The 26589-nt window shown below is 41.9% G+C and overlaps 1 protein-coding gene across 1 annotated transcript in view; it reads left to right on the forward strand.

Annotated features, from left to right (window-relative positions):
- The window catches only part of LOC149438154 (coronin-1C-like), a 73437-nt gene extending 65760 nt beyond the window's left edge, over positions 1-7677 (forward strand). Inside the window, exons 9-11 of the mRNA XM_089660192.1 lie at positions 594-651; positions 3340-3585; positions 6903-7677. Of these exons, the coding sequence (XP_089516318.1) occupies positions 594-651; positions 3340-3585; positions 6903-7040 (442 nt within the window). The 3' untranslated portion in view covers positions 7041-7677. The remainder of the gene's footprint in view (positions 1-593; positions 652-3339; positions 3586-6902) is intronic.
- The last annotated feature ends 18912 nt before the right edge of the window (positions 7678-26589 follow it).

A 26589-nucleotide genomic window follows, 5' to 3' on the forward strand; every position in this document is an offset into this window, starting at 1 on the left:
GTATATATATACTGCAATTTTTTTTTTTTCTTCCTTTTTTACTAGTCATGGCGGCGATCAGCAACTTATAGCGGAACTGCGACGGGCATTCTGACACTGGTGGGGGAAATGACTGTCACTGACATCCCCAGTGACACGAATACAGTGATCAGTGCTAATAAAAAGCACTGACACTGTACTAATGACACTGGGCAGGAAGGGGTAACATCTGGGGCGATCAAAGGGTTTACTGTGTAAGCACGCTGCTTTGTATTGCTCTGCTATGCAGAGCAATACAAAGCAGCGTGCTGGAGCTGATGGGGGAGATCTGTATTGTTTACATACAGACCTCTACCCCATCACTGTTCCTCGGCGATCACCAGGTGCCGACGGTGAATCTCCATCTATTTTTTCCTGTCATTGGTGACACTTACTGTATTATTATTTACAAAGTTATAACGTTTACCTTAGTGGTGAAAGAATGATACAGCATTTTTGTTCTGTATGTTTATGGATCTGGCAACTGGTGGAATTTTTGTTTTGAATGTTTTTTGTATAAGGGCACAATTTTGTCATTACTTTGAGTAACTATTCTTTTTTTTCTTTTCTTTGAGGTTCTACAAACTGCATGAGAGGAAGTGTGAGCCTATTATCATGACTGTGCCCAGGAAGGTCAGTAAAAGTGATCATTTTTGGAAAATAACCAATTGAAAGAAGAGATCATAAGTGTCTTGGGTGTAAGAAAATATGCCTTACAGGAACTGATCCTTTCACTGGGGGTTTCAGTGATGGGCATTATTGCTTAAAGGGATACCTGTCGTAAAACTCTCGTTGTTTGGGGCACAGCAGCTAGTAAAAAGAAACAAAAGATAGTTATTGAGGGTGCATGCTGTAACTACATTTATCAAAGCAAGGCCAAATAAAAGCACACTGGCAGGGGACCAATTACTTGAATTGATCCTTGCATGGCTCTCCCTGCAGCAGATGAAAGCTGGTTTCTCCTACTCCCTTCTGCCAGCTTTCAGCTGCTGCAAAGAGCCACACAGAGGGATCGGCTCTAGTAATTGCTGCGCCCCACCACACAGTTCACCATCCTGTCCATGATCACCTTCCCTGCTTAGACCCCTGATATTTCACATTTGCGGTGATACCTCACGTGTGGGACGATTGCTGGGTGCATGCATACGAGACCGATGCGTGAGTTCGCCTTTGCGGGGTGGGGGCACTTAAAAATATTTTAAAAACGACATTGTAAAAAATAAATACATTTAATTGCTTTTATTGCTGTCACAAAGAATGTAAACAATCCTTGGCACAGCAATAGGCCTGTGACAAGTACTCTTTATGGAGGGATCTGGGGACAATAAGACTCTAAATCCGTCCTCTGCCCTTAAAAGCATTTAATCACAAAAAGGTGTGATTTGAATGTTTTTGTTTTTAAAATGGCTGCATGCATTTCCGAGTAAACCAGAAGTGTTGTGAGGTCATCGCTTTCAGGTTACTATGTAACAGAGTGAAACAAAGCCAATCAGGACTCCTGGTGGGATGGGAGATCCTGACAAAGCAGGAGTGGGGGTACATAGTCTCCTGCTGCTTGCAATAGCTAGCAAGCCGCTCTGATTGCTATTACAAGAGAACGGACTGTCGGCTCTAAAAAAAAAAAAAACTGTGCCGGGATGGCACATCCAGGTGCAACCACTTCAAGTCCAGTGATATACCAGGTACATGGCTGGTCAGCAAGTGGTTAATATCAACTTCCTGTCATCTACACAGCAGCACACACACTGGGAGGGGCAGCTATAGATGCGAATAAGGCTCTGCTTGTGCGAACAGAAGGGGAGAGAAGAGCTGGTGAATTATGAGTGTGTAACTGCTTCTTTGTCATATTGACACACATAATTGCATTTTAAAGTTTCTTACAGTGTATTTCCACTTTTACAGTCAAATTTTGCAAAAACCCCTTTATATGATAAGCATATAAACTTATTTCTTACGATTTCCATGTTGCTTAGTCGATGGTGCCCTAACCCAGTATTTCTGAATTGGTTTTCCTCTCATTTAGCATACAATTGAGAATCAGAGCTTTTTAAATATTTAACCTATTCTTAGGACAGACAGTGTTCAAATCTAGTTTACAACTGATGAGGTCTCCCAGCACAAATGGGGTTAATTATAGCAAACACATCCCCTTAGGCCCGTCATAAACACAGAAGTAGGATATTACAGTGCTAGAGTTTCTAAATAGGATCATTTACAAACCGGTAAGCTGCGATTTTTTTTTTTTTTTTTTTTTCAAGATTTTTTTTTTTTAAAGTTGAGAATGTGTAATATAAAGTTTGCTGTTATCCCAATTTGGCCCAGTGAAAATCTACTTTAAAGTGTTACTAAACCCACAACAGTAAAGTCAGTCTGTGTATGCAGTAAAGCATGCTTGTTATACTCACTGTGGAACCTAAGGGGTTAATACTCTGCGTTGTATAAAAAGGCTGTTTAATCCTTTTTTCTTTCTCTCCTCTTGTTGAAATGACCACCTGATACAGACTGAATCCGTAGTCACATGCACATGCTCAGTTTGGTGTGCATTGCTAGAGACGTTTTTCCTTGGGATAGTGCATGTGATTAGCACAGGGCCAATCAGCACTGTCCAGACAGTGGTCAGGGGTTTCACATCCTCCTAGAGCAGAAAGAAAATTCCTACTAGCTTTATCCAGTGCACTGCTGAAGTCACAAGACTGCTCTAACTGTTAATGAGAAAAGATATTTAGCAGTTTATATTTACTAAAATAATTGCACTTCCATGTTCTGTGTACTGTGGGAGACCAGATCTAGTGAATGCAGGGTCCTGGGTTTAGTATCACTTTAAAGATGAAGTGATTTATAGAGCTATTTGTAAATGTAGAGTACCACTATAAAAAGCAAAAATGTTAAACTTTTTTTTTAAATGGCTACTTTTTAGCATGTTGAACTGCATTTAAATGCAACATGTTCCATCTTTGACCAGTGCACACTAACACAACACATTAGTGTTTTGAGATAACTGGAATCGGGGCACTTTTTGTCCTTTTCCATCGGGGCTGCATTGCACAATGCAGACCAATGCAAGTTTTTCAGGAGTCATTTCTGTGATATTCATAAAATTATAATAATATTCTTGCTTCTCTAGCTTTGCTATGGTATGTGTCAACATTATCAAACGACAATGTCTTCCGTTAAAAAGAAAAAAAAAACCATTACAATTTACCTTCTGTTGACATTAGGTTGGATGTAGCTGCTGAAAGCTGCACTATTAAATGGACAGGATATGCATTATGCACTTACTATACTCGAAGAAACATTTGAGTTTAAAATCTTGTCTTCTAGTCGGATTTGTTTCAAGATGATTTATACCCTGATACTGCTGGTCCAGAAGCTCCACTTGAAGCTGAAGATTGGTTTCTTGGCAAAAATGCAAGCCCCATTTTGATATCTCTGAGGCATGGGTACGTGCCAACCAAGAACCGTGATCTAAATGTGGTGAAGAAAAATATTTTGGGAAGTAAGCCAGCCGCACAGAAGAAGACTGAGCCAGCTAGTACTGCTAAAAAGACACCAGAAGCCTACACCGCTGTAAGTAATCATACTTTAATTATGCCAGTGTTTAGAAGAGTACTGAATTCAGAAGTTTGCACTGCATTGGTTGACTCCAAATTCATTGGCTTCATAGTAGCAGTGTATGGCCAGGATACCCATCCGTTTAGGCTCTTCCAATTAATGCCAGATGAAGGGGGAGCTTATTCCAGACAAAGTGCATGAAGTGGCTATTGAGGCTTGAACAGATGGGTACCATTTGTAAATAGAAGAGGATCTTAGGCAGGATATTCTTTTCAGTATGTTTACACAGCCCATCCAGGAGAATGAGGCCCGATCCCAGTTGGTAACGTCTGTCTGTATTGTGTTTGCAACACTCCTTTGGGAGGACAATGACATAAGCCAGTAAGGATCCACTTGGTGTGCTGGTACCCTTGGCTAAGGCAATAAAGTAGGAACACATGGGAGTAGAAAGAAGAGCGCATTTAACATAATAGTCATTGGTAAAGCTGTCTGGGCCTGGACTCTTACCCTTAGGGAGTTCTTTGATAACCACTGCCAATTCAGTCAGTGTTATAGGTGTGTCAAGCTTAAGAGAGACCTGAGGTGTGAGCCTCGGAAACTGCTTTCTCCAAATATTGAAGGATATGCAACACCTTCTGTTATGTAGAAGTCCCAGGGTGAGTGCCTGGTAGAAGGTAGAGTTGAGCATAATAGTCTCGAAACGCTTCTGCTATTTTAGAGGGGTGTAGGACCATGGCACGTATTGTATCTTTTGTACATGTGTAGAAGTTCACTGACCTTGCAGAGCTCTAGCCAACAATTTCCCACATTTTCCCCCAAATTCATAAAATTTCTGGGAGAGATGTCGCAAGCAGGTGTGGATTCGTGCCTCCAGGAGGTTAGATAATTAGAAGGGATTGGAGTTCAGCCATAGCATCAGGGGTAGTATGACTTTTTTGTGTCTTCCACCTGGTGAATGTTAGTTATGAGGCTCTGAAGCTCACCGGTATGTTCCCTTTTCAAATGGGCGTCTTGAGAGAGAAGTTTGCACCTAACCACCGCCTTGTGGCCCTCCCAAATGGAGACTGCCTTTACTTCCCCCGACATATTTTCAGTGAAATAAGTTGGTGAGTCAGAGACCTGTTGGAGTACCACAGTGTCTAGCAAATTCTCATTCGGGCACCAGGTCCATTGTTTGTTTAGTGTCTGGTGACAGGGGGATCAAAGAGAAAGTCGGGAGCATGGTCAGATAGTGTGAGGGAGCCAATAGATGCACTGGAGAGAGATTCTAATAAAAATTGATCCTTTAGTAATAGATCAATGTGAGTGTACACATTGAGTGGCCAAGTAGTAGCTGAAATACTCAGTAGTGGGTTGAAGAACTCTCCAGCAGTCTATCAAATGATGAGCATGCAAGGTTTTCTGAAAGTGTTTTAGGAAGGCAAATGAGTGGATTGAACAGCCGGAGGAGGTATCAAGGGGAGCATCAGAGCCCGCTGGTGTGAGCCAAATAGCATGCCCCTTTCAGTGAATTACATACACCCAACTATGTGCCATATAGCAGTATACCACGGGACCGGAAGGGAGGGGAAGAAGGGCACGATCTATCTCAATATGTGGTGGGGCGTCACGGCCCAAGATCTGCTTGAAAAGGCCTTGTAAGGTGGAGACCATGTCCCTGGACGAGGTGGCCTGCAGCAGGTCCTTGATGTGAATGTTGGCTCTGCGGTTTCTATTTTCGTAGCCATCCAACTGGTCAAGTAAGGAGTCAGTTTGTTTTTTTGTCAAACATTTCTCCCTTTAGTATCTGTAGGGCAGTTAGCATTTCCTCCACTCGTGTTTCTAGTGACTCTATCCCCAAGGTGTGTAGTTTCATCTTGTAAGTTCTCAATGTCTTGCCCCACGGCTTTCTCTAACCATGTGGTGAACAGCTCCAGATCTTTTGTGGGGAGAGATTAGATGTGTGTGCGGAGGTCTTGATCACCTAGGGCAGTGGTGGGCAACCTTTTTTTTTCAACTGAGCCAAATCTCGCCAAAACCACGATTGAAATTTATTTTGAGAGCCACATTTTTAAAACTGAAAATACATCCCCCATATAGTAATTCATCCCCCCTATAGTAATTCATCTCCCCTATAGTAATTCATTCCCCATATTGTGTCAATTCACTTACCTTTGCTCTGCGCGTTCCTCTCGCCGTGTTCCCGCGCCGTTCCAGTCTTCAGGGCGGACTGTGAGAGGAGAGGAGTTTGTCACGCTGCCCCGCCTACATCCTGACAGCCAATGTTTGCCACGCTCCGCGGGCCGGATTAAAAGGTCCGCCGGGCTGTAGTTTGCCCATTGCTGGGCTAGCTGCAGAGTCCTGACTTTTGGGGCGGCCGCCCGAGAGGAGGGAGGGGAGCGGGCACCCGGCACACAGAAGAGCCGCATTAAAGTTTGTGAAGAGCCGCGGCTTGCCGACCACTGACCTAGGGCATCTCCCACATCAGATCACTTGTCATAGCTGTCCGAAGAACACGGGGAGGAATCGACGCGGACACTAACCTTGTAGATGGTATTGGAGAGACAGTGCGTGAAATGGAGGTGTGTCCAGCTGGCACAGTCTTTGAAGGCTCGACAGGACCCTAGCGGCTATCGGAAAAATGGACATCTATGGAGCTGGAACGGTGCTGAGGAGTCTGCTAAGGCTGAGGGGACTGCTGCTATTTCGCTGCTTGGGACAAGGTGTCTAGACGTTAGTCCTCCTTGCTTCCTTGGTACTCTTCCCATCAAATTTTGGGAAATGTACTCACTTACCATGTTCTGCCTGGCACAATTTTCACATTACCTTATGGGTGGGGTCCTTTGTGCCTACAGGAAAGCTTTTTCCATTGTCACAAATGCCTGAAGGTAGGGGCATTTACCCAAGATCTAAGAACCAATTTGTGTGCCCTGTACTTCTATGATATGGAATTAACAGGTATGTCAAAATTAGGTTAGTGTCTTTTTTGTTTTTTTTTTTTGGTTTTGTTTTTTTGTTTGTTTTTTTTTTTCACTGTGCCATAAGATTGTTAAACTCTACATCATTAAATTCTACAGAGTAGCTTTGTTGGTAATGAGGGTGAGTATACTTTGAGGCATGGTATTGGATTGCTGCTAAGGGAGATGAATTTTTTTTTAATTTTTAGCAAGTTGGTGGTAATGTGTTATGTATCTATATAAGTACTTGAAATGCATGTGTGGTAGGGAAATGAGATGCGTCGTATTTCATTGTGTGTAATGCTAATATTACATTGTTTTGAATCTTCTTTTTTTTTTTTTTTTTTTTTTCTAAATAAAATTCTAAAACTGTCCTAAAACTTCTTTGCTTTTCAGCCAAATGATGGCAAGCTAGATGAGGTGATGAAGGAGCTGCGTTTAATGAGGGAGGACATCAGGTCCCAGGCTGAACGAATCTCCAAATTAGAGGATCTAGTGGCCAGTCTCACCAACAATGATGAATCTGAAGATTAAGAAGAACACTATCTTAGCTGAGCTGGAGGTGCCCACTGCCAGATCACATTCCACCCAACACTTTCCTCCGGGCCCAGGCGATGATCAGCATTCCAGCACAGACTGTAACCACCATTCTCAGTCAACATTCCACCCACCCATCCACCAGGTGCCTCCACTCAAAGACACTTGTGTAATTTCAGGAGTTGGGTTAGATGCCATTAACTTCTGAAGTGTCACAATATATCGCTATCCCAACCTTTCAGGCCGGCCTCATGCAAAGGAGACAAGGATTAAAAACAAACTTTTCATTAATTAAAAGCCAAGATTTTTACCCTCATTTTTCAAGTGTTACCATGACCTTTTCCTGTCCATGACATCCAGTATATAGTTTGTTTTTTTTTGTTTTTGTTTTTTTTTAAATAAATTCTGGTTCTGTTTTTGATTTTTCTGAGTAAGGGCGGGGTTATGAAAATTGACCTATGCCACACATTTTTTTTTTTTTTTTTTTCAAATTTTTGCCAAAAGACCTTGTTAAATATGTTGGGACCATGCATCGTATAGTATTTTTTATTTTTAATGTAAAGGAGGAAGCACTGTGTTACTTGTCTGGAATTGCAAGAAAATACCCATAAAAGCTTCATGAGTTTTATATAAATCCTTTTGCTGTTCTGTGTAGAGAAGTTTCTTTTCCCTCATTGACTGAATAAGCAGTGGAAGATGCAAGTGGTTGATAACATTTGGGAAGTTTCAAATGTACATTTCCACATGCTAGAATGCGGAAGTTTAATCTGGATTGAGGAGGGCTTGCTTTATAGTAGACAAGTTACGAAGCTCGGTATTTGGAAATGAAAAATATTGCAGCACTGTTGGGCTTTGCACAATCGGGTTACAAAAGCTTATATTTACTTTAGGCTTTCTTCACACCATTTTGAACGGCACCCCAAAACAACTACATTGCTGCGTACCTCAACAAGCTGTAATGCACTACTGTGCATTTTGATGTGCTGTATCAGGGCAAAAAGGTACACGCATGTATTTTGACAGTTTTGATGCGCTGGCAGCCCATTCAAGTGAACGCCAGCGCCAACCTTACATTAACGCCAACATAATTCATTTGAATACATTGTACCAGAGCAGAAAGGTGTAAAAGAGGCCTTTAAGTAATGGCAGACACTTTACATTTTCAGGCATGTGGAAATCAACCGTATGCCACAGTCTTTTCGGATGCAGTTCCTAAACCATTCTGTTCTTTTAATAGTATTAGCCCACCCTTAGTTTAGTAGCCATCCTAGAGCTGCAATGCAAGCTAGTGTTTTTTTTGCATTTTTAAGCAAGGATATCAGTCCTTTACACTTTTAACAAACTGAATGGTACTCTGATGGTGACTTCTGGTGAGCACTTTATTTTGGCGTGGCCACAGGCTTATATACAAGGGAGTTAGGGCTCATTCACACTTGACTGTTTTACCAACGCTTTCCAAACGCCCCTATAGTGTTTAGCAAGCGTTGCTCGGCAAACGCCGCATGCGCGGTTTAGCGGAGGTTGCTAGGCGTTTGCCGAGCATTAAAACCGCTCCACAAATGCCTATAATGAATTTTTAAATGGTGTTACCGCTCCGCAAACGCCCCGCAACCACGTTGCAACCGTGCCGCAAATGCCGACTGGGAGTTTGCGGAGCAGCACCATAGACTATAATAGGAGGCTTCAACGCCTCCTGACTTGACCAGAGGCGTCCATTTTGCCACAACGCTAACACTCCCGTTAGAACAGCACCATGTGCTGCAATGTGCAGAACTGTCAGAGGCGTTGAAGCTTCCCAAATGCCTCTCTGCCGCCTACACACAACGCTGTGTAAACGTAGCCTGAAGCCATCAGTGGTAGATAATATGAACCAAAGTCTGAGGGTGGATAAAGCAGAACTGAAGTATGCTATACCCTTCTCCCCTCCAGCGATGTGCCATCATCACCACCTAGTTGTCTTCGAGATTCAGCATTTTCAGACATTTTTATTGGCCAGACTGGGATAACTTTTTTTTTTTTTTACCTCTGCATAAAAGTATGCCGAGAATGTACACTGAGCTGCGCATGCATGGCTCAGTGTACACTCCAAAAAATTAAAAAATAAAACTTAAGTTTTGCTCAAAAGAAGTTTGAGAGCAGGAAAGTGGAAAACATTTGTTGCAGCAGAGAGCTAGCATGTTTCTTCTGTGATTAAAAAGCTTCCTGCTTGCAAACTTTTTTGAAAGGTAAAGTTCTACTTTAATGTTCAGATTAAAGTGGTATTAAACCCAAATGTTAACATTTTAATATATTGGAGCTTACTTGCAGTACAGCTTAGATGTGATGGTTGGATTCATTTTCTTTTTTAGGCTTTATTTTAGTGTTTCACCTGGTGAGCTGGCCTGTAAATCTGTTGTGTGTTGTTTTTTTTTGTTTTTTTTTCCCAAAAGAACAAGATCCCCAGCAGAATGCATTGTTTAGACATGTGACAAGCCATTTAATGCCAACAGAGGTGCTTACAATGATCACCGTTTATTTACTGTATGTAGAACCTTTATCCCAAAAATGAAAAAAACTATTGCTTTAATTGTATATAAAGTGTTATCTGGAGTTCAGTTTAAATTTGTTAGTGTATCTAAATCTGCTAGTACATAGCACTCCCCTCCCCCAGGCTGCCAATGCTACTGTCCAAAGATGCCCCCTGTGTTCATTCATTCATAGTGGAGGTACTCCAGGTGTGCTACTGGCTAGGTCACTGGGGGAAAAAAAGAAAATTGCAGCCTGGTACCACATCTAATGACTGATGAGCTGCAATATATTGTATTTTTGCTTTTGGGTTTAATACTGCTGTAAATCTATAGAAGTTTTATTAAATCGGATGACACACTGATTTCCAATTACACTGCCAAAAAAAGTGCTATCTTTTTAATCCCATAGCCAATGAGTTGTTCAGATGAAATCAAAAAGAATACACTGCTGTCTTAAATTGCATTTTTGTTATTTTAATTGTATCTTTGTCTGTGATTTAGGTTATTGTATATTGGGGTGATTTTGCTGTATTTATTTTAAGCACAGGTTTATTTAACAAAATGAATCAGATTTGCACAGAAGATAATTGTAGATATAGAAGACATGATTTGTAGGACACAGTTTTAGAAAAAAAACTGTCATTGGAGGAAAGGTAAGCCAGCACTGCAAGAATTCTTCCATGGCCATTCATGAGCATAGTGTAGTTAGCAGTTCAGGACAATGTGACAGTATGGTGTTTATTTACTTCAGCTGGAGAGTGCATAATCAGACTCACTTCTGCATAGAAACCAATCAGCTTCCAGGTTTTATTGCCAAAGCTTAACTGAACAAGCTGAGGTTAGAAGCTGATTGGTTTCTATGCAGAAGTGAGTTTGATTTTGCACACTCCAAATCTAGTAAATTAACCTCTATCTGTCTAAAGGGTTCCCCCTGACCCAGTCTTCGACTCTTCCAGTGCCTCATCTGGCACAATACTTGGTTTTTATGGGGGAGCATGTGACCCTCTCCTGCGTGATGGCGCTCTGGTCAGTCATGACAGTTCTCCCTAGCCTGCCCGAGATGAAAAACTCTTTAACCCATTTGCAGCCCATTAAGGGGTTTTAGATGCTGGGAGGCGGGGCAGGGTTTGTGATCATGTGACTGCCATGATTGGCTGTCACCGTGGTCACATAGCACCTGATGAAAAGTAGATTGGGAGCTTTCCATTATCTGCCGGTAACTGTCGGTATTGCGTACAGTGCATGTTCTCGGCACAGTTCTGTTTGTTTTGGGTACGCATATTTGCGTGCGGCCAGTGATGAGTTCATGTACATCACCTTAGATGTAACTGTTGGCAATCAAAAGTTTTTTGGGGTTTTTTTTTTTACCTTACTGTTCACATGCTTTAAAGGATCCTTTTACTTTTCAGCTGTATCTGTCTTGTATGTTGGCTTCGCCAATGTATTACCCATTTAAGCTGTAATACCAGTCTAAAGCTGAATTCTAGGTAGGATCTTTAACGCATGCATACTTTGTGCATACCTACATTATACCTACAAACTTGGCCATATACCTGAGGAGCCAATAGGGAAAGCTGAAAATAACTGTAGTAGTCGGCACTAAACCACTCATGGCCAGGTCCTGTGCGAGCAGCTTCCCCTTGGCATGATAAACACAGAAGGTTGCTCACCTACCACTGCGGCCAACTATAGAATGCCTTCTATTTTTTTTTTTTTTTTTCTTCTTTCAGTTAAAGCAAAACTTTTTTTTTTCGTTTTGGATAAAGCAAAGGAGGGTTATATAACCCTTTTTTTTTTTTTTTTTTCCGCTATCTGTGTCTCCTTGCAGAGATTTCTCTTTGCTTCCTGTCCTATAGCCAAACAGGAAGTGAGAGGAAATTCCTGCAAATGAAGAGAAATCTTTCAGGACCCCCAGCTCACTAGTGTCCCCATTAAAAGATTTCCCCTCTATTACTTTTCTAGGGACAACCTGAAAGTTGGGATTTTCTTTTATTTTCAATGATAATGGTAAACAGGACAAATGGAGAGGGTGAATCTCCCTAATGGGGACACTGACAGCAATAACTGGCAGGGGTTCTAATCCCTCTCCCTTCTATCCAAAAAAAAAAAAAAAATGTTTTGCCTTTAGTTCTACACCTCCTCCAATCAGAAAATGGTATATTATGTTGCCTCTCCTCTCCACCTCGTTCAATCAAGGAACACCTTGTATGTATTAAAAGGTGTTCCGTGTCTGACTGCAGTGCTGAGCGAGACCCACTGTGGTCAGTGTACAGAGGGTAAACTGCTGACCTAGGAGATCAGGAGGCTATCAATATTTTGTATACTTTTTATTCATCCTCTACTAAAAATATCATACACTATATTGCCAAAAGTATTGGGACACCCCTCCAAAACATTGGATTCAGGTGTTCTAATCACCGCCATGGCCACAGGTGTAAAAAAAAAAAAAAAAAAAAAAAAAAATTCAAGCTCCTAGGTATGAAACAGTCAATCAGATGTTGTTGGGTATCTTTAGTATACACAAGCATGGATTGCAGCCAACATGGAAAGAAAACACCTTGGGTGATACTGCTGTACCTTTTTTCCAAAAATCTGAAGATGAAAAGGTGAAAAAAGGGGAAAAAGAGGAGAGGGAGGGGGAGGAGCAGAAGGGGAGGGTTGGGGAGAGCAAGGTTAGGTGATGACAAGGAGAATAGGATGGTGTGTTGAATGACTGTCTAGCAGCAGAGCTAAGGATAATTGGTCTTTAGTCAATGCAGTGACTCTCCTTGAGAAGGGACTTCCCCCTCCTCTGAAAAAAATAGACGTTCCATTAGGCCCATGGTTTGGTATCTACCTCCTGTTTGGCTCAAAAGGGTAGAGGAACTAAATTGAATGGAAGACTTGGTATTGACAAGACAAAGTCCAATAGATGGAGGTTGTGGGTCCTTCCATCTAAGGGATAGACAGGATTTGGCAGTGTTCAGAAGGTGTTGTAAAATTGAATGTTTGTAAACTTTAGCTGGAATGTTGGTAACTTGGAGAAGAAAGAATGCAGGATCATCAGGGACCTGATAATCTGCAAATTGTTGAACAATTCGATGGACCTCCTGGCAGTAGTGCTCCAACCTTGAGCAGGACCAGAAGACATGGAGAAGAGTCCCCCTTTCTGAGAGGCAACACCAGCATTTATCTGCGGTAGCTGGAAAGAGTTTGTGAAGGATGGATGGTGTATGGTACCACCATGATAAGATCTTGAAATTATTTTTCTGAATCTTTGTGCAAAGTGACACTTTCAAGGCGATTATATACTGTTGGTTTGTTGGGACTCTGAAAAGTCCTCCCCACTTGAGATTCCCATTTCTCCAAATAAAGTAAGGAGACGTCATCTGCAGGTGAAATCAGAAGGGTATACAGTTGAGAGAGTGTGTGAGAGGGGGCACTACTATCCGAGCAGTGTTCTTCAAATGTGGTTAATCTACACTGGAAGCCTTGAGCAGATGGTAGAGAATGAAGATATTTAGGAAGCTGTAAGGCCTTCCAAGAGTCAGTGTGGTATAATCTGTTAGGGTCCATCAAGGTTTGAATAGAAGGTTGAGAGCCTGTGTCCAGGAAATGAGATGCTTGAAATTGTCCAGGATGTAGACAAATCTGGAAAGTGCCCTTTACAAATTCTGGTATAAAGCACAGATTACCCAAAATTTTAAATAGGGGAGAACTCCCCAGAGATATGGGTGGAGTTGTGAATAACAACGAGCACATTAGTAATGTTGTACCAATCAGTGGTTGGGATATGAGCATAGAGAAGCATGACACAACGGGACTCTGAGGAATCTGACTTTGATCCTGTTCAGTATGAGCCCATATTTTAGTATCCCTATGCCGGCACCAATCTATTATGCAGCCCAGGTGGGTAGCCTGATATCTTTGCAGGTCAGAGACAACCAGACCGTCAGATTGCTTAGGGATAGTGAGCAGTCTGATTCAAGGTCTCTTATTTGCCCAAATAAAGTCTTAAGAGTAAAGAGTGAGCTTGTTTGAAGAATGTGGAACGTTAGGGCTTGAAATAAGTATAAAAATTTGAGCAAGATACTCATTAATGTTACAATGTCCAAACCAAGAATGAAGGCCACCACACCATTTCTCCAGCAGAGCACGTACCTGACCTAAAAGCGGCAAAAAGTTTAAGGTAAAATTATTCAAAATTCTTGGCAGGATGTTAGCACATAGGTATTCCAATGCCTCGTGAGCCTATTTGAATTTATAATTTGATTATAGGGATCTGATAACAGGTTTCGGCATCACCATGCCCATCGCTTCCAATTTGGAAATAAATCTGTATTTTTATTAGGTGTAACAAAAAATCAATTCTATACAGAGGTTATTGAATCAGATCATCTCAGAAATTACAGTAGCAGATGAGTACAATTCCTCTCCAGACACACCATAACCATTTACAGGTGACCGCAATAACAAATTGTTAATCCATACAAGTATAAAATAAGAACAATAAGGAGCTGATATATCAAGACAAAGAAAATATAGAAGAGGAATATTAAACTACCTGTTCTGTCATCCTGCATCTCTGACTCCAGCATCTAGGTATTTAACTAGTTCAGCTCTTTGGATGTCCAAAGAGTGACAGGTTAAGCACAAGCTGATGGCTGCAGTTGTTACCATCAGCTTGTGCTTGTTTTTCTCAGTTGGCTCCTGCCTGGAAAGTGTTCTGCCGCTGATCACTTTCACATCGCGGGCAGACCTAGATGTGCAAGGTTCTCATATTTAAAGATCCAGTCTATCAGATTGCCTGTTTCCCATTGGTTGACATGATTAGAGAGGAAGGGAGATTAGCCCAATGAATCAGAGTTATTCTGTCCCTCATTTTGGTTAAGATTTTAACATCCATAGGGCAGACGTTTTGACAGTGAGCCAATTGAGTGACTTCTGGAACAATTCCCCTTCAGTTAATTATGGCATCCTATTTCAATTCTTTGAGGTGAGGAGATCAGAGTATTTAAAATAATAAGCTCAGGTTAGCCTATTGGATCTGTGTTTTTTTGTTTTTTCCCTGGATCTCATGTTTTTGGGTGTGGCTAGAACTTCCATATAGGTAATAGATCTAAGTCCTGTTAAGTTTGTGGGTCCAGGCTGGGATTGTCTGTGTGTAAGATTTTTATTTTCTAACAGTTCCCATAGGCTTGTGCAGTCCTGCTTCCTAAGGAAAAAAAACATTAAATTGTTGACACTCTCAGTACCACCTGGGAAAGAGAGTTCCCCATTTTTACTGCTCTAGCAGTAAAGAATCATTTCCACAATATAAGGTTAACCGTAATGTTTAACCTCCTTTCTTCTAACTTCAAATTGTGTTACTCCAAGGGTCCTTGGAGTAAACCGTTTGACAGAGTGTCTCTTCTTCAAAGTAAATAACTGTATGTGTAATCAATTCTCAGGTCCTTTGTCCCTTTACCTAATTTTGTTACTCTTCACTGAACATTTTCTAATTTAATGTCTTTCCTGAGGATTGGAGATTAAAACTGAATTCAAGATGAGGCTGAACTAATGTTGTAAAGTGGTAGAATTATTGATTTATCTCTGGAATATGTCCGCTTTAATGCATGAGAATATTTTTGCTAGCTTTGTTAGTAATAGCATTCAGGGCCAAGCTGCAGCTAAGTCTGTGATCCACAAGCACTCCCAGATCTCTTTTCATCACTGATTCTGCTAGGTGAGCAATTCCTAAAATGTATTTTGGGCACCTAAATATATAACTTTATTTCTCAATTTTGAATCTCATCTGCCATGTACCTGCACCCCCCCCCCCCCAATTTTGTCAAGGTCCTCCTTTGGTGATGCTATATCCTGTGCCAAAGTTAGTTCCCTGTGTAATTTGCTCTCATCTGCACACACTTAAATTACCGTAGGCTCGAGTCTAATCTCTATATCCTACATAAACTGAACAGCATTGGCCTCAAGAAAGAACTCTTGGGTACATCGCTCATAACTTTAGACCATTCCAGGAATCAGCTCATTCATGTATCCAGCTTCCTATCCATGTACATACAATTTACACATTTGAGGTACAGTTGTCAAAAGCCTTAGCTACTTCCGGTTTTGGCGCCGTATGGAGCAGAGGTGAGCCGTCCCTGCTCCCGCTGCCCTGCTATATCTCGGGGGGACCCCTCCTCTCTGCCCGTAGGCCAGGGAAATCCATGGACCGCTTCGCGGAGTGGTCCCAATCCCGCTCCTCTTCAGTTCCCCGCCTGTCACAGGGACACAGCGGCTGCTGCAGCCAAGATGGGTGCCGCTGAAATCATCCCCACTGACAAGGGATCAGCAGAGCCCTCACCAGCCTCAGCCTCCAGACCCTGTCTCACCAGCTGGCATCACCCATGCAGTAATGGCACTCCTGGCTCCTACTCTTGCGGCAGCTGTCGAGAGCACTCTTAAAGGGCTAGAACAGCTACACAAAGATCTTCACGCTCCGGCCCAACGCATTACGCAGATGGAAGATAGGATCTCTTCTGTTGAAGACAACTCATTGGCTGTTTCTGCGGCAGTAGCCTGTCGCACTACGGTCCAAAGAGATCTTCAGGATAAGGTAGACTATCTAGAAAAACACTCATGAACAATTTGCACATTATAGGTCTGCCCAAGTTGTATTCTCCCTCCATGCTGATCACCATATGTGCTACTGTTCGTGGACTACTCAGTGGAGGTTATGCGGCAACGTAAGGCCTTCTCTGCGATCTTCTCCACTCTATAGCAGGCAGGTTCAGTTCACTTTGGCTTATCCCGCTGTTCTTCATATCCAGCCATCGGATGGAGAAAGGCTATCCTTCACCTTGCTGTTGGAAGCGGAGCAATACCTTAAATATATCCCTGAAGCAGCCATGGATCAAAGTCCCTCTTCTGCACCATCTTCCTCTTCCCCCCCCCCCCCAAGGGGAAATTCCGTGCCCTTCCAGGATCAACCAAGTCCTCAAAAGCCACCACATAAACAGGTGCGCTTTGGTAAGGCTGAAGATCACTACGTTACCCGCTGACTTGTTTCTTGGAAAATATGTAATGGTTTTCTTTGTTTTTCTATGCTTTCTCAGGGACTGATGTAATTTGTCTTATAACGGCTAATGTTTGGAATTTATCTGTCTTGTTCATGCCTCACCTGTGGCGATCTGCCCTGCACACCTGCCCTACGGATGGGTGAAGAGGGTATTCAGGTACTTTTGTTTCGCCATTCTCCCTCTTTCCTCCACCCCTACTCCCTTCCCTCCCCCTCCCCCTCCCCCCTACTCTACCCACCCCCCTTTGGATACGTTGTTGTCCAAGGCAGTAGTGGAGTGTTGAGTGCGGGAGCTTCACTGGATTGCTCTATGCGAAAAAAAAAGTGAAAATACCGATCTACCTGGGGAACTTCTCCCCATTTATTAGAGAAATACTGAATTTATTGTTTTGCATTGTTGTCTTTTATTGCTGCATTTCTCTAGGTAACGAATATTGCTCTGATCAACTTGGAATCGGGGTGATGCCTGGCATGGTTCTGCCCTATTGTCTTATCCAAATTTTGTACTATGACAGACATGGCTCCACCTGATGAGAGGGATCATTTGAAGGTAATCTTGTGGAATGGTAAGTGGCTATGTTCATCGAACAAGCGTATGCAAGTATTACATCATTTGAAACGTTTGGGGACAGATGTGGCTCTTTTGCAGGAGACTCATCTCTCTGCCAGCGATCTTTCTTATCTTTCCAGACTTTGGGTGGGTCAGGTGTTTTGTCTCCAGCTGTGAGCCATAGGGTAGGAGTGGCTATACTATTACACAAAAATTTGCGTTACAATGTTCGCTCTGTCAACTCTGATTTTGAGGGTCTAAGATTCACTGTCCATATTAATATCGCCTCTCGTGACATTGCTATCTCCACTCTATACGCTCCCAATTCTCCAGGACAAAACTTTTACCAGGGTCTGACTTCATGGGTCTTACAAATTCCAGAATCCTGTCATATCCTGGGCAGGGACTTTAACGCAGTTATGCACAATGATATTGATCGAAACCGCGAACATCCCGCGCGATGTCTTAGACAACTACCTCAGTATCTCCCTTCTACCGCTTTAGCAAAATCTATGGATATGCTTAATCTGCATGACGTATGGCATCTCCAACACCCTGACAGCCCGGGAATACATGTTCTATTCATCCCCTCATGACTCTTTTTTTTTTTTTTTTTTTTTTTTTTTTTTTTGCTCAGCCTCTCTTGTCTATGCTACGTAGAACGATATTTCCGATATGGCCATTTCCGACCATTGTCCCATCCTATTACAGGTGTCTGGGTTGAAAACTCCAAAATCCCCAAGCTCCTGGCGCTTCCCTGCTTATTTATCCACTATCGAAGACTTCAAATCTTATTTACTGGCAGCATGGCAGGAATTTGCAGACACGAATGGAGCACATTTAACCACTCCTTACCTATTCTGGGTACCCGGAAAGGTGTTCCTTAGAGGGCGTATAATCTCCTATACCACTCAATTTAAGAAAAGGTCCAAACTGCTTTACCAACAGGCGAGCAAATCTCTTCATCACGCACATATTGCGCTCTCCCTGAGTCTCACACATAAGAATAGGCATGATTGTCAATCTGCCAAACGAGCCTTCGATTATTGGGCTGAACACCTGAAAGCAGCCAAATTGGCCTTTTCCACTTTTAAAGCTATGGCAATAAGGCGGAAAAGCTGTTGGCATGGCTTAGTGCAGGCCCTCGTACTCCCACTCATATCTCCCTGCTCCGGTCACCCGCTTGCAGTGTTGTAACGCTGTCATCTGATATTAATGACCTTCTTACATCCTATTATACTTTTTTGTATTCAGAGGGACCCTATTGAGTCTACAGCTGCCAAGGACTTTATAGCCTCTGTTAGTCTTCCTAAGCTTTCTGGATCCCAGCTAACTGCCTTAAATGCTCCCATTACATGAGACAACATTTGTGCCACTATCAAACACCTACCCTCGGCTAAAGATCCTGGATCTGACGGTCTTAGTGTGGAATTCCACAAATTAACTTCAGAATTCATCCCACACACTCTCTATCATGTCTATAAGGCAGTGTTTCTCAATTCCAGTCCTCATGGACCCCCAACAGGTCATGTTGTCAGGATTTCCATTATTTTGCACAGGTGATTTGATCAGTTTCACTGCCTTAGTAATTACCACAGCTGTTTCATCTGAGGGAAATCCTGAAAACATGACCTGTTGGGGGTCCATGAGGACTGGAGTTGAGAAACACTGCTATAAGGCAATGTGGGAAGATGGCCTATATCTTCTGACTGGCTCCCAGGCACACCTTAAGCTCATAGCTAATGATCCACTGCTCCTAGGATCATACCGACCCATCTCTTTAATCAATGTAGACTCCAAAATACTTTCCAAAATCGTAGCATCCAGGTTGGCTCTACTGCTTCACGAAATACTACATCCGGCCCAATCCGGGTTCGTGCCGTGTCGCTCGGCAACACTTAACATCCACAAAGTACTACTAGCCCTGGAACATGCTAAAACAAACCCACAGATAGACCTAGCACTTATATCTTTAGATGCCGAAAAAGCCTTCGATAACATCAGCTTTGCTTGCCTCTTCATGGTTATGCAGATGATTGTTTTTTTAGCTACTCAATCCATCACATATTTAGGCATCCACACAGGCAGAGAACCACTGTCTCTCTATTACCTAAATTGCCCTCCTTTAATCAACAAGATTGTACAGGAACTGAAAGTTTGGACAATTCTTCCCCTTTCACTCTTTGGGAGATGTCGTCTTTACAAAATGGTTTATTTTGTTCTGTTAAACATTCTGGTGTTCAGAAGATTCATAGGGCTTTACAGATCTTTCTGTGGCAGTGTAAGAAACTGGGTATTGCATTACAAAAGTTTAGTCTCCCAAAGAGTGAGGTGGGTGAAGGCCTTCCAAATATTAGATTTTACAACTTGTCCTGTCTCCTCCTTCAGAGTCTTGATTGGATTACTGGGAAATCCCGTTATTCAAACTATTCCCTAGAAGAAGCTCTGGTCTCCCGCTACACCTTCCAACCATTCTACATTATAACCTCAAGGCCTTACCTCAATCCCTCCGATCGAACGTCCTGATTAGAGATACAATATTGGCCTGGAGGGAAATGTGAAAACTACTTGACCTACCGCCAAGGACATACTCCCATCTGTCTATTCTTGGAAACCTTATGTTCCCTCCAGCGAGTGAACATGCAGCATTCAACCAATGGGTCTCATAGTGGGCTAACTAAAGTCATATCCATCTTTGATGATACCAAACGTACCTTCCAGCCTCTTTCAGTACTAGCTGCCAAATACTCCCTACCGGGATCTCATATCTTTCACTACCATCAGCTCGTGACCTTCCTCAGGACATGCTAATCTCCAAAACAATATCCCGTCCAGCTCACCTTTATAGGAACTCTACTACGTCAGGATAATTATTCCATCTCAGCAATTTACGCTGATCTAATCACACACCAGTCTGCAAAGTACCATCTTACTCCTTTTAAGCCATGGACTCCCATACTGTCTACTGATGATGCTCCGGACAAAATATTGTTGGTATACGAGAAAATCTCTTCATTCGTCCTCTGCGAAACATGCCGGGAAACTAATTTTATAATTATCCACAGAGCTTATTATCCTTTCTCAGCAAAAACCAGCGGTCACTCCCTGCCCTATGTGTCCTTGGTGCGACCACACCCAGTCTACTTTGTTTCATCACCTTTGGGAATGTGCCCGAGTATCCACCTTCTGGGACCGAGTTCTCCATTACATTATTCATCTGTACAACATCACTCTCACCAAAGACCTTATGCTCTGTCTCTTCAATCATCAAGATCCCGAGATGTCAGCAAATCCAAATGCTTTTCCTCAGTGGATTCATATTTGTTAGTGACTTGCAGAGCACTCATGCAAGCATGGATACAGCCAAATCCTCCACAGCTTAAAATGGTAATACAGGCACTAGCTGCCCTATTTAATCTGGAGAAGCTGAACACCATTACCAAGAATTTTAAATCTTTACTTCGCTTATTCTCTAGATGGCGGCACTTCATAGCACACTCCTTTACTCCTGTGAAACTGGCCACCCATATGGAACCTTTTTGATATTCGGTTTGGTATCTCAAAGCTCAACTTTCCCAGTCACGTACTGGAGCCCATGCTCCTCCACATGATTCTTAGCCCACATGGCACTCTTTCCCAATTGTCTTTTTGATAGAGATGTAATTGTTCAGGCCTGCATAACCAAACGTCAGGCCTGTATAACCAAACTTCTGTTCCTAGGGGATTGCACAAAAAATTTTTCTTTCTTGGAAATTGGCTTATGTTGTACTGATTTGTTGCGACACTGATGTCCAGTTGGATACTGTCTCTTGTTTCCATTACAGAAGTTGTATTGACTTCTGTACTCAACATTGTTAAGTACAAAAAAAATGGTTTATAAAATTCAATAAATATTGTTTTAAAAAAAATGCCTTAGCAAAATCCTAGATAAACAATGTCCACTGGACTTTTCCATATCCAGTTTGTGGTCTTGCTGGTTACCCTTTCCACCAGTGACTGTAAGATCTGAGCAGTATCCTCTCCCTTGTCATTCACCCTTTTATCTGGTTGTGCAGTGTTAGGCTTTACGGAGCTGGAAGCTATCTGGTTTGTTTCTGTTCTCCTAGAGAAAGGCTGCTATGGTTGAATTGAAGATTGTTGTTTAGAAAAAGGTGGGTTGTTCTCCTGTCCAGGCGTCGAATACATTATTGGAACCCTCAGCCTTGGTGCCTCTGCATTTGCATTCTGAACGTTCACTAAACCTCTGTTTCAGCTGACAAACTGTCCCCTTCTTCTAGTTTGGGTGCTTTGAGGCAGGTTTTGCTATCAAAGGATGGAAACCAAGAGCCAATCAAGTTGCGACTTCACAGGCATGTGGTCAGACCAGTCTTCTAAATGGCTCTGGGATCGGAGGGCGTTGGTCCAGTTTAAACTTAGTTTCTCCCATGGGAAGAAAATTGGATTTTTTTTTTTTTTAACAGCCTTGACAGAGCACAAATTTGAAACAGGTAATTCTCCTTTTTTATAATGGTGTTTTCAAACCGTTCACTACGCTTTTGTGGTAGCCAGCTCCTTTCCCAATCAAAAGCCCTACCCATTTTTTCTGAAACCAGACTTGGTTTTATGGTTTTCTAATGTTCTGTAAAAATCCACTCAGGATGCCAACCTTGCAAAATATGTGCTCCTATTAGAAGTTCAGGACAGGTTTAGAAAAGGTGGACCCTAACGTCCTTTCAAGAAACAGGCTTATGCTTATATAAGTAAATAGTCATACACTTATCATTTGTACAGATCTGTCATGAATCGTAGCTGTACTGTACATACTCTATTTTTGTTGTTTATTTCCCCCCTTTTATAATATGGAATCTAATTTAGGACTGCAGGGTTTGGAAATGGGCAGTGTTTGTAAAAAATAATGGCAATAAAGCATTTAGGTAATGCTTTATTGCCATTGTGTATATATACAGTATATATACAAGATTTCTCAGGGTACTCTTTGCAACAGCAATATTTAAAAATAAAATACATTTTAAACACAACTACATGCTTCCAAACATGCCCACGTGTCTGTTTAAACCACACAACTTTTGAATATTTAAAAGCAAAGTAAAATTTTCACATAGAAACCCTAAAAATCTGCAGCTGGTGAATTTAGAGACAACACTGCCCGGGAGGAAAAAAAAAATACTTCAAGCCTTATAATATGTACAACCAAAAATGTGATGTTATCCTCCCTCTTTCCACCTTCTCAACACATATACTGGAGAATTATTGATCTTTCTTTTCTTCCATTGTCCAATTATTTCCTTAGTTTTTGCAGTATTAAGTAATAAAACATTTTCTATATACCACTCAACTAAATGTTGCATTTCCTGGCTGTAAGGCATCTTGTCCATCTTAAGTGGTGCCATCAGCAAACTAAACTATAGCATTTGTATGGTATGGACTCACCATCCATCCTTGTGGTACCCTGTATTCATAATAATAGTATTAAACACTTGATCTCCTATCCTCACAGTTTGTAGCCTATTGGTTTAGGAAACACATCTTCCAAGAGCATGGCAGTGGGTACATGCCCAAAGCATTTATCTTCTTTACACATTGTCAGAATTGATGTGGAATGTGTTAGTGTTTGATCAAGTTGCCATTCTAAACAGAACATGGATTTTTTTTAAATGAATAAGAGGAATTTTTGCATATTTATATATATATATATTCCTTATCTTGGAGAACTTGATATAGGCATGTACCTTCAGGTGACTGGACACTGGCAAAGCCTTTGGGGACATGCCCCCTGGGCTTCTATGCTGTTAACCTAACCCACTCAGTGAATCCTCAAGTTTGTAGCAAACAGTGCAGAATAACCAAGGAATGGAAGAGGAGTCTACTACAAGACAGGGAATTTACTGGCCAAAATTCTTATCTTACTCAGGACAGTTCACAGGCAAAGTAATCTTTTGATATCCCCAAACAATGAATGGAAAGGATGGGCAAACAGAACTGTGCCAATAGGCCTAGCAACAATAAGGGTCAAAGGACCCAGCTTCATAGTGCTGCAAGAACTTTTCAGCCAAAGGCTGCATCCACAGAAGATTGACAGCCTTACCAAGCTGGGTCACAGAGGCCTGGTGCTGGAAGGACCAGGAAACTCCTTCTAATCTGGTATTTGCAGGGTAGAGAGAACCCAAGAAGTTGAGATCTGAAGAAAGCACAGGGTGCTATAAGGGGGGCTTGATGCATGATACACCTTGCATAAAAGGTTTTTGCAAAGGAAAACAAAGCCAGAGGTCTTTGAAAAAGAATGGACAAGGTTTAAACACTGTGAAAGGTCAGATTTCAAGTCAAATTCTGGTCAAGACCTGATTGTAGGAAGGTCCAAATGTGAGCTACAAAGATTAAATTGCTTATGTTCACACCAGGCAAAGAAGCAATTTCAGGTACAATAGTAGATCTTTGTGAAAGTGGTTTTCCTTGCTTTCAGCAAGAAAGAAATAAAAGATGCAGAAAACTCTCTATCTCAAGTCCATGCTGGTTGGGTCTTAGTTGGGAAGAGGCCAGGGGTCATCTCCTAAAAGTCTGAGTATATTTGTGTACTAGGCTCTTCTGGGCACGCTTGGTGCAGTGAGAATCAGTCTTATTTACTCAATCATTTTAAACAGATGAGGCACTTTCACTGGGGAAAGATTAGCCTGAACTGATACGAGGGAATTATCAAGTTATCCGAAGCCGGAGCTATAGGATGTTAGCCAGCTCTCTGTTGTTGTTGAATCTGGAGGTTAGGATGTCTACATACAAAGTTCCCCATTTCTGTGATACCAGATTGAAGATGTCTGAGTGAAGGGCCTATTTGCCTTGATCCAGGCAGTGATGGCTTAGGTTGTCTACTTCTGAGATGTGGACCCCAAATATCACTGGACAATGAGTTTCCGTCCATACCCTGAACTCCAGGATGTTGATGGAGAGATTGGCTTCTACCAATGACCATGTTCTTCAGGCCATAAAGTACTGGAAAACTCTTTCCCAGCAAAAAGACTTCCCTATCATTAAGGCTGGGTTGGAGGTCCACCATCTTGGGGGTTTTTGGACAGGATCATGGGTAGGTTGAGAGACTGACCAGATGTTGTGTGAGAGGGTTTGAATAAAATTAGATGAATTATATAATTTTAAAGGAGGCAACCATGAGGCCTAGGACTCTCATGGAGGATTCTATTGTGGGATGCCTTTTTGACCTCAATTCTACAGTTCTGAGAGAGAAAATTCTCTCTGAAATTCTGAGGAAAATGGGTCATTCCAGACATAGTTCAGAAGAACAGCGTACCTTGATTAAAAAGTTGATTGGAGAGAGGAAAACATATAAAGAAGTGCAGAAAATGATAGGCTGCTCAGCTAAAATGATCGCAAATGCTTTAAAATGGCAACCAAAACCTGAAAGACGTGGAAGAAAGCAAAAAACTACTTTTGCAGTATTAAGTAATAAAACATTTTCTATATACCACTCAACTAAATGTTGCATTTCCTGGCTGTAAGGCATCTTGTCCATCTTAAGTGGTGCCATCAGCAAACTAAACTATAGCATTTGTATGGTATGGACTCACCATCCATCCTTGTGGTACCCTGTATTCATAATAATAGTATTAAACACTTGATCTCCTATCCTCACAGTTTGTAGCCTATTGGTTTAGGAAACACATCTTCCAAGAGCATGGCAGTGGGTACATGCCCAAAGCATTTATCTTCTTTACACATTGTCAGAATTGATGTGGAATGTGTTAGTGTTTGATCAAGTTGCCATTCTAAACAGAACATGGATTTTTTTTAAATGAATAAGAGGAATTTTTGCATATTTATATATATATATATTCCTTATCTTGGAGAACTTGATATAGGCATGTACCTTCAGGTGACTGGACACTGGCAAAGCCTTTGGGGACATGCCCCCTGGGCTTCTATGCTGTTAACCTAACCCACTCAGTGAATCCTCAAGTTTGTAGCAAACAGTGCAGAATAACCAAGGAATGGAAGAGGAGTCTACTACAAGACAGGGAATTTACTGGCCAAAATTCTTATCTTACTCAGGACAGTTCACAGGCAAAGTAATCTTTTGATATCCCCAAACAATGAATGGAAAGGATGGGCAAACAGAACTGTGCCAATAGGCCTAGCAACAATAAGGGTCAAAGGACCCAGCTTCATAGTGCTGCAAGAACTTTTCAGCCAAAAGCTGCATCCACAGAAGATTGACAGCCTTACCAAGCTGGGTCACAGAGGCCTGGTGCTGGAAGGACCAGGAAACTCCTTCTAATCTGGTATTTGCAGGGTAGAGAGAACCCAAGAAGTTGAGATCTGAAGAAAGCACAGGGTGCTATAAGGGGGGCTTGATGCATGATACACCTTGCATAAAAGGTTTTTGCAAAGGAAAACAAAGCCAGAGGTCTTTGAAAAAGAATGGACAAGGTTTAAACACTGTGAAAGGTCAGATTTCAAGTCAAATTCTGGTCAAGACCTGATTGTAGGAAGGTCCAAATGTGAGCTACAAAGATTAAATTGCTTATGTTCACACCAGGCAAAGAAGCAATTTCAGGTACAATAGTAGATCTTTGTGAAAGTGGTTTTCCTTGCTTTCAGCAAGAAAGAAATAAAAGATGCAGAAAACTCTCTATCTCAAGTCCATGCTGGTTGGGTCTTAGTTGGGAAGAGGCCAGGGGTCATCTCCTAAAAGTCTGAGTATATTTGTGTACTAGGCTCTTCTGGGCACGCTTGGTGCAGTGAGAATCAGTCTTATTTACTCAATCATTTTAAACAGATGAGGCACTTTCACTGGGGAAAGATTAGCCTGAACTGATACGAGGGAATTATCAAGTTATCCGAAGCCGGAGCTATAGGATGTTAGCCAGCTCTCTGTTGTTGTTGAATCTGGAGGTTAGGATGTCTACATACAAAGTTCCCCATTTCTGTGATACCAGATTGAAGATGTCTGAGTGAAGGGCCTATTTGCCTTGATCCAGGCAGTGATGGCTTAGGTTGCCTACTTCTGAGATGTGGACCCCAAATATCACTGGACAATGAGTTTCCGTCCATACCCTGAACTCCAGGATGTTGATGGAGAGATTGGCTTCTACCAATGACCATGTTCTTCAGGCCATAAAGTACTGGAAAACTCTTTCCCAGCAAAAAGACTTCCCTATCATTAAGGCTGGGTTGGAGGTCCACCATCTTGGGGGTTTTTGGACAGGATCATGGGTAGGTTGAGAGACTGACCAGATGTTGTGTGAGAGGGTTTGAATAAAATTAGATGAATTATATAATTTTAAAGGAGGCAACCATGAGGCCTAGGACTCTCATGGAGGATTCTATTGTGGGATGCCTTTTTGACCTCAATTCTACAGTTCTGAGAGAGAAAATTCTCTCTGAAATTCTGAGGAAAATGGGTCATTCCAGACATAGTTCAGAAGAACAGCGTACCTTGATTAA

The sequence above is a fragment of the Staurois parvus genome, unplaced genomic scaffold (genome assembly GCF_062004578.1).
Source record: "Staurois parvus isolate SC_StPar_1 unplaced genomic scaffold, SC_StPar_1.0 ptg001209l, whole genome shotgun sequence".
In the NCBI taxonomy this organism is placed as follows: Eukaryota; Metazoa; Chordata; class Amphibia; order Anura; family Ranidae; genus Staurois; species Staurois parvus.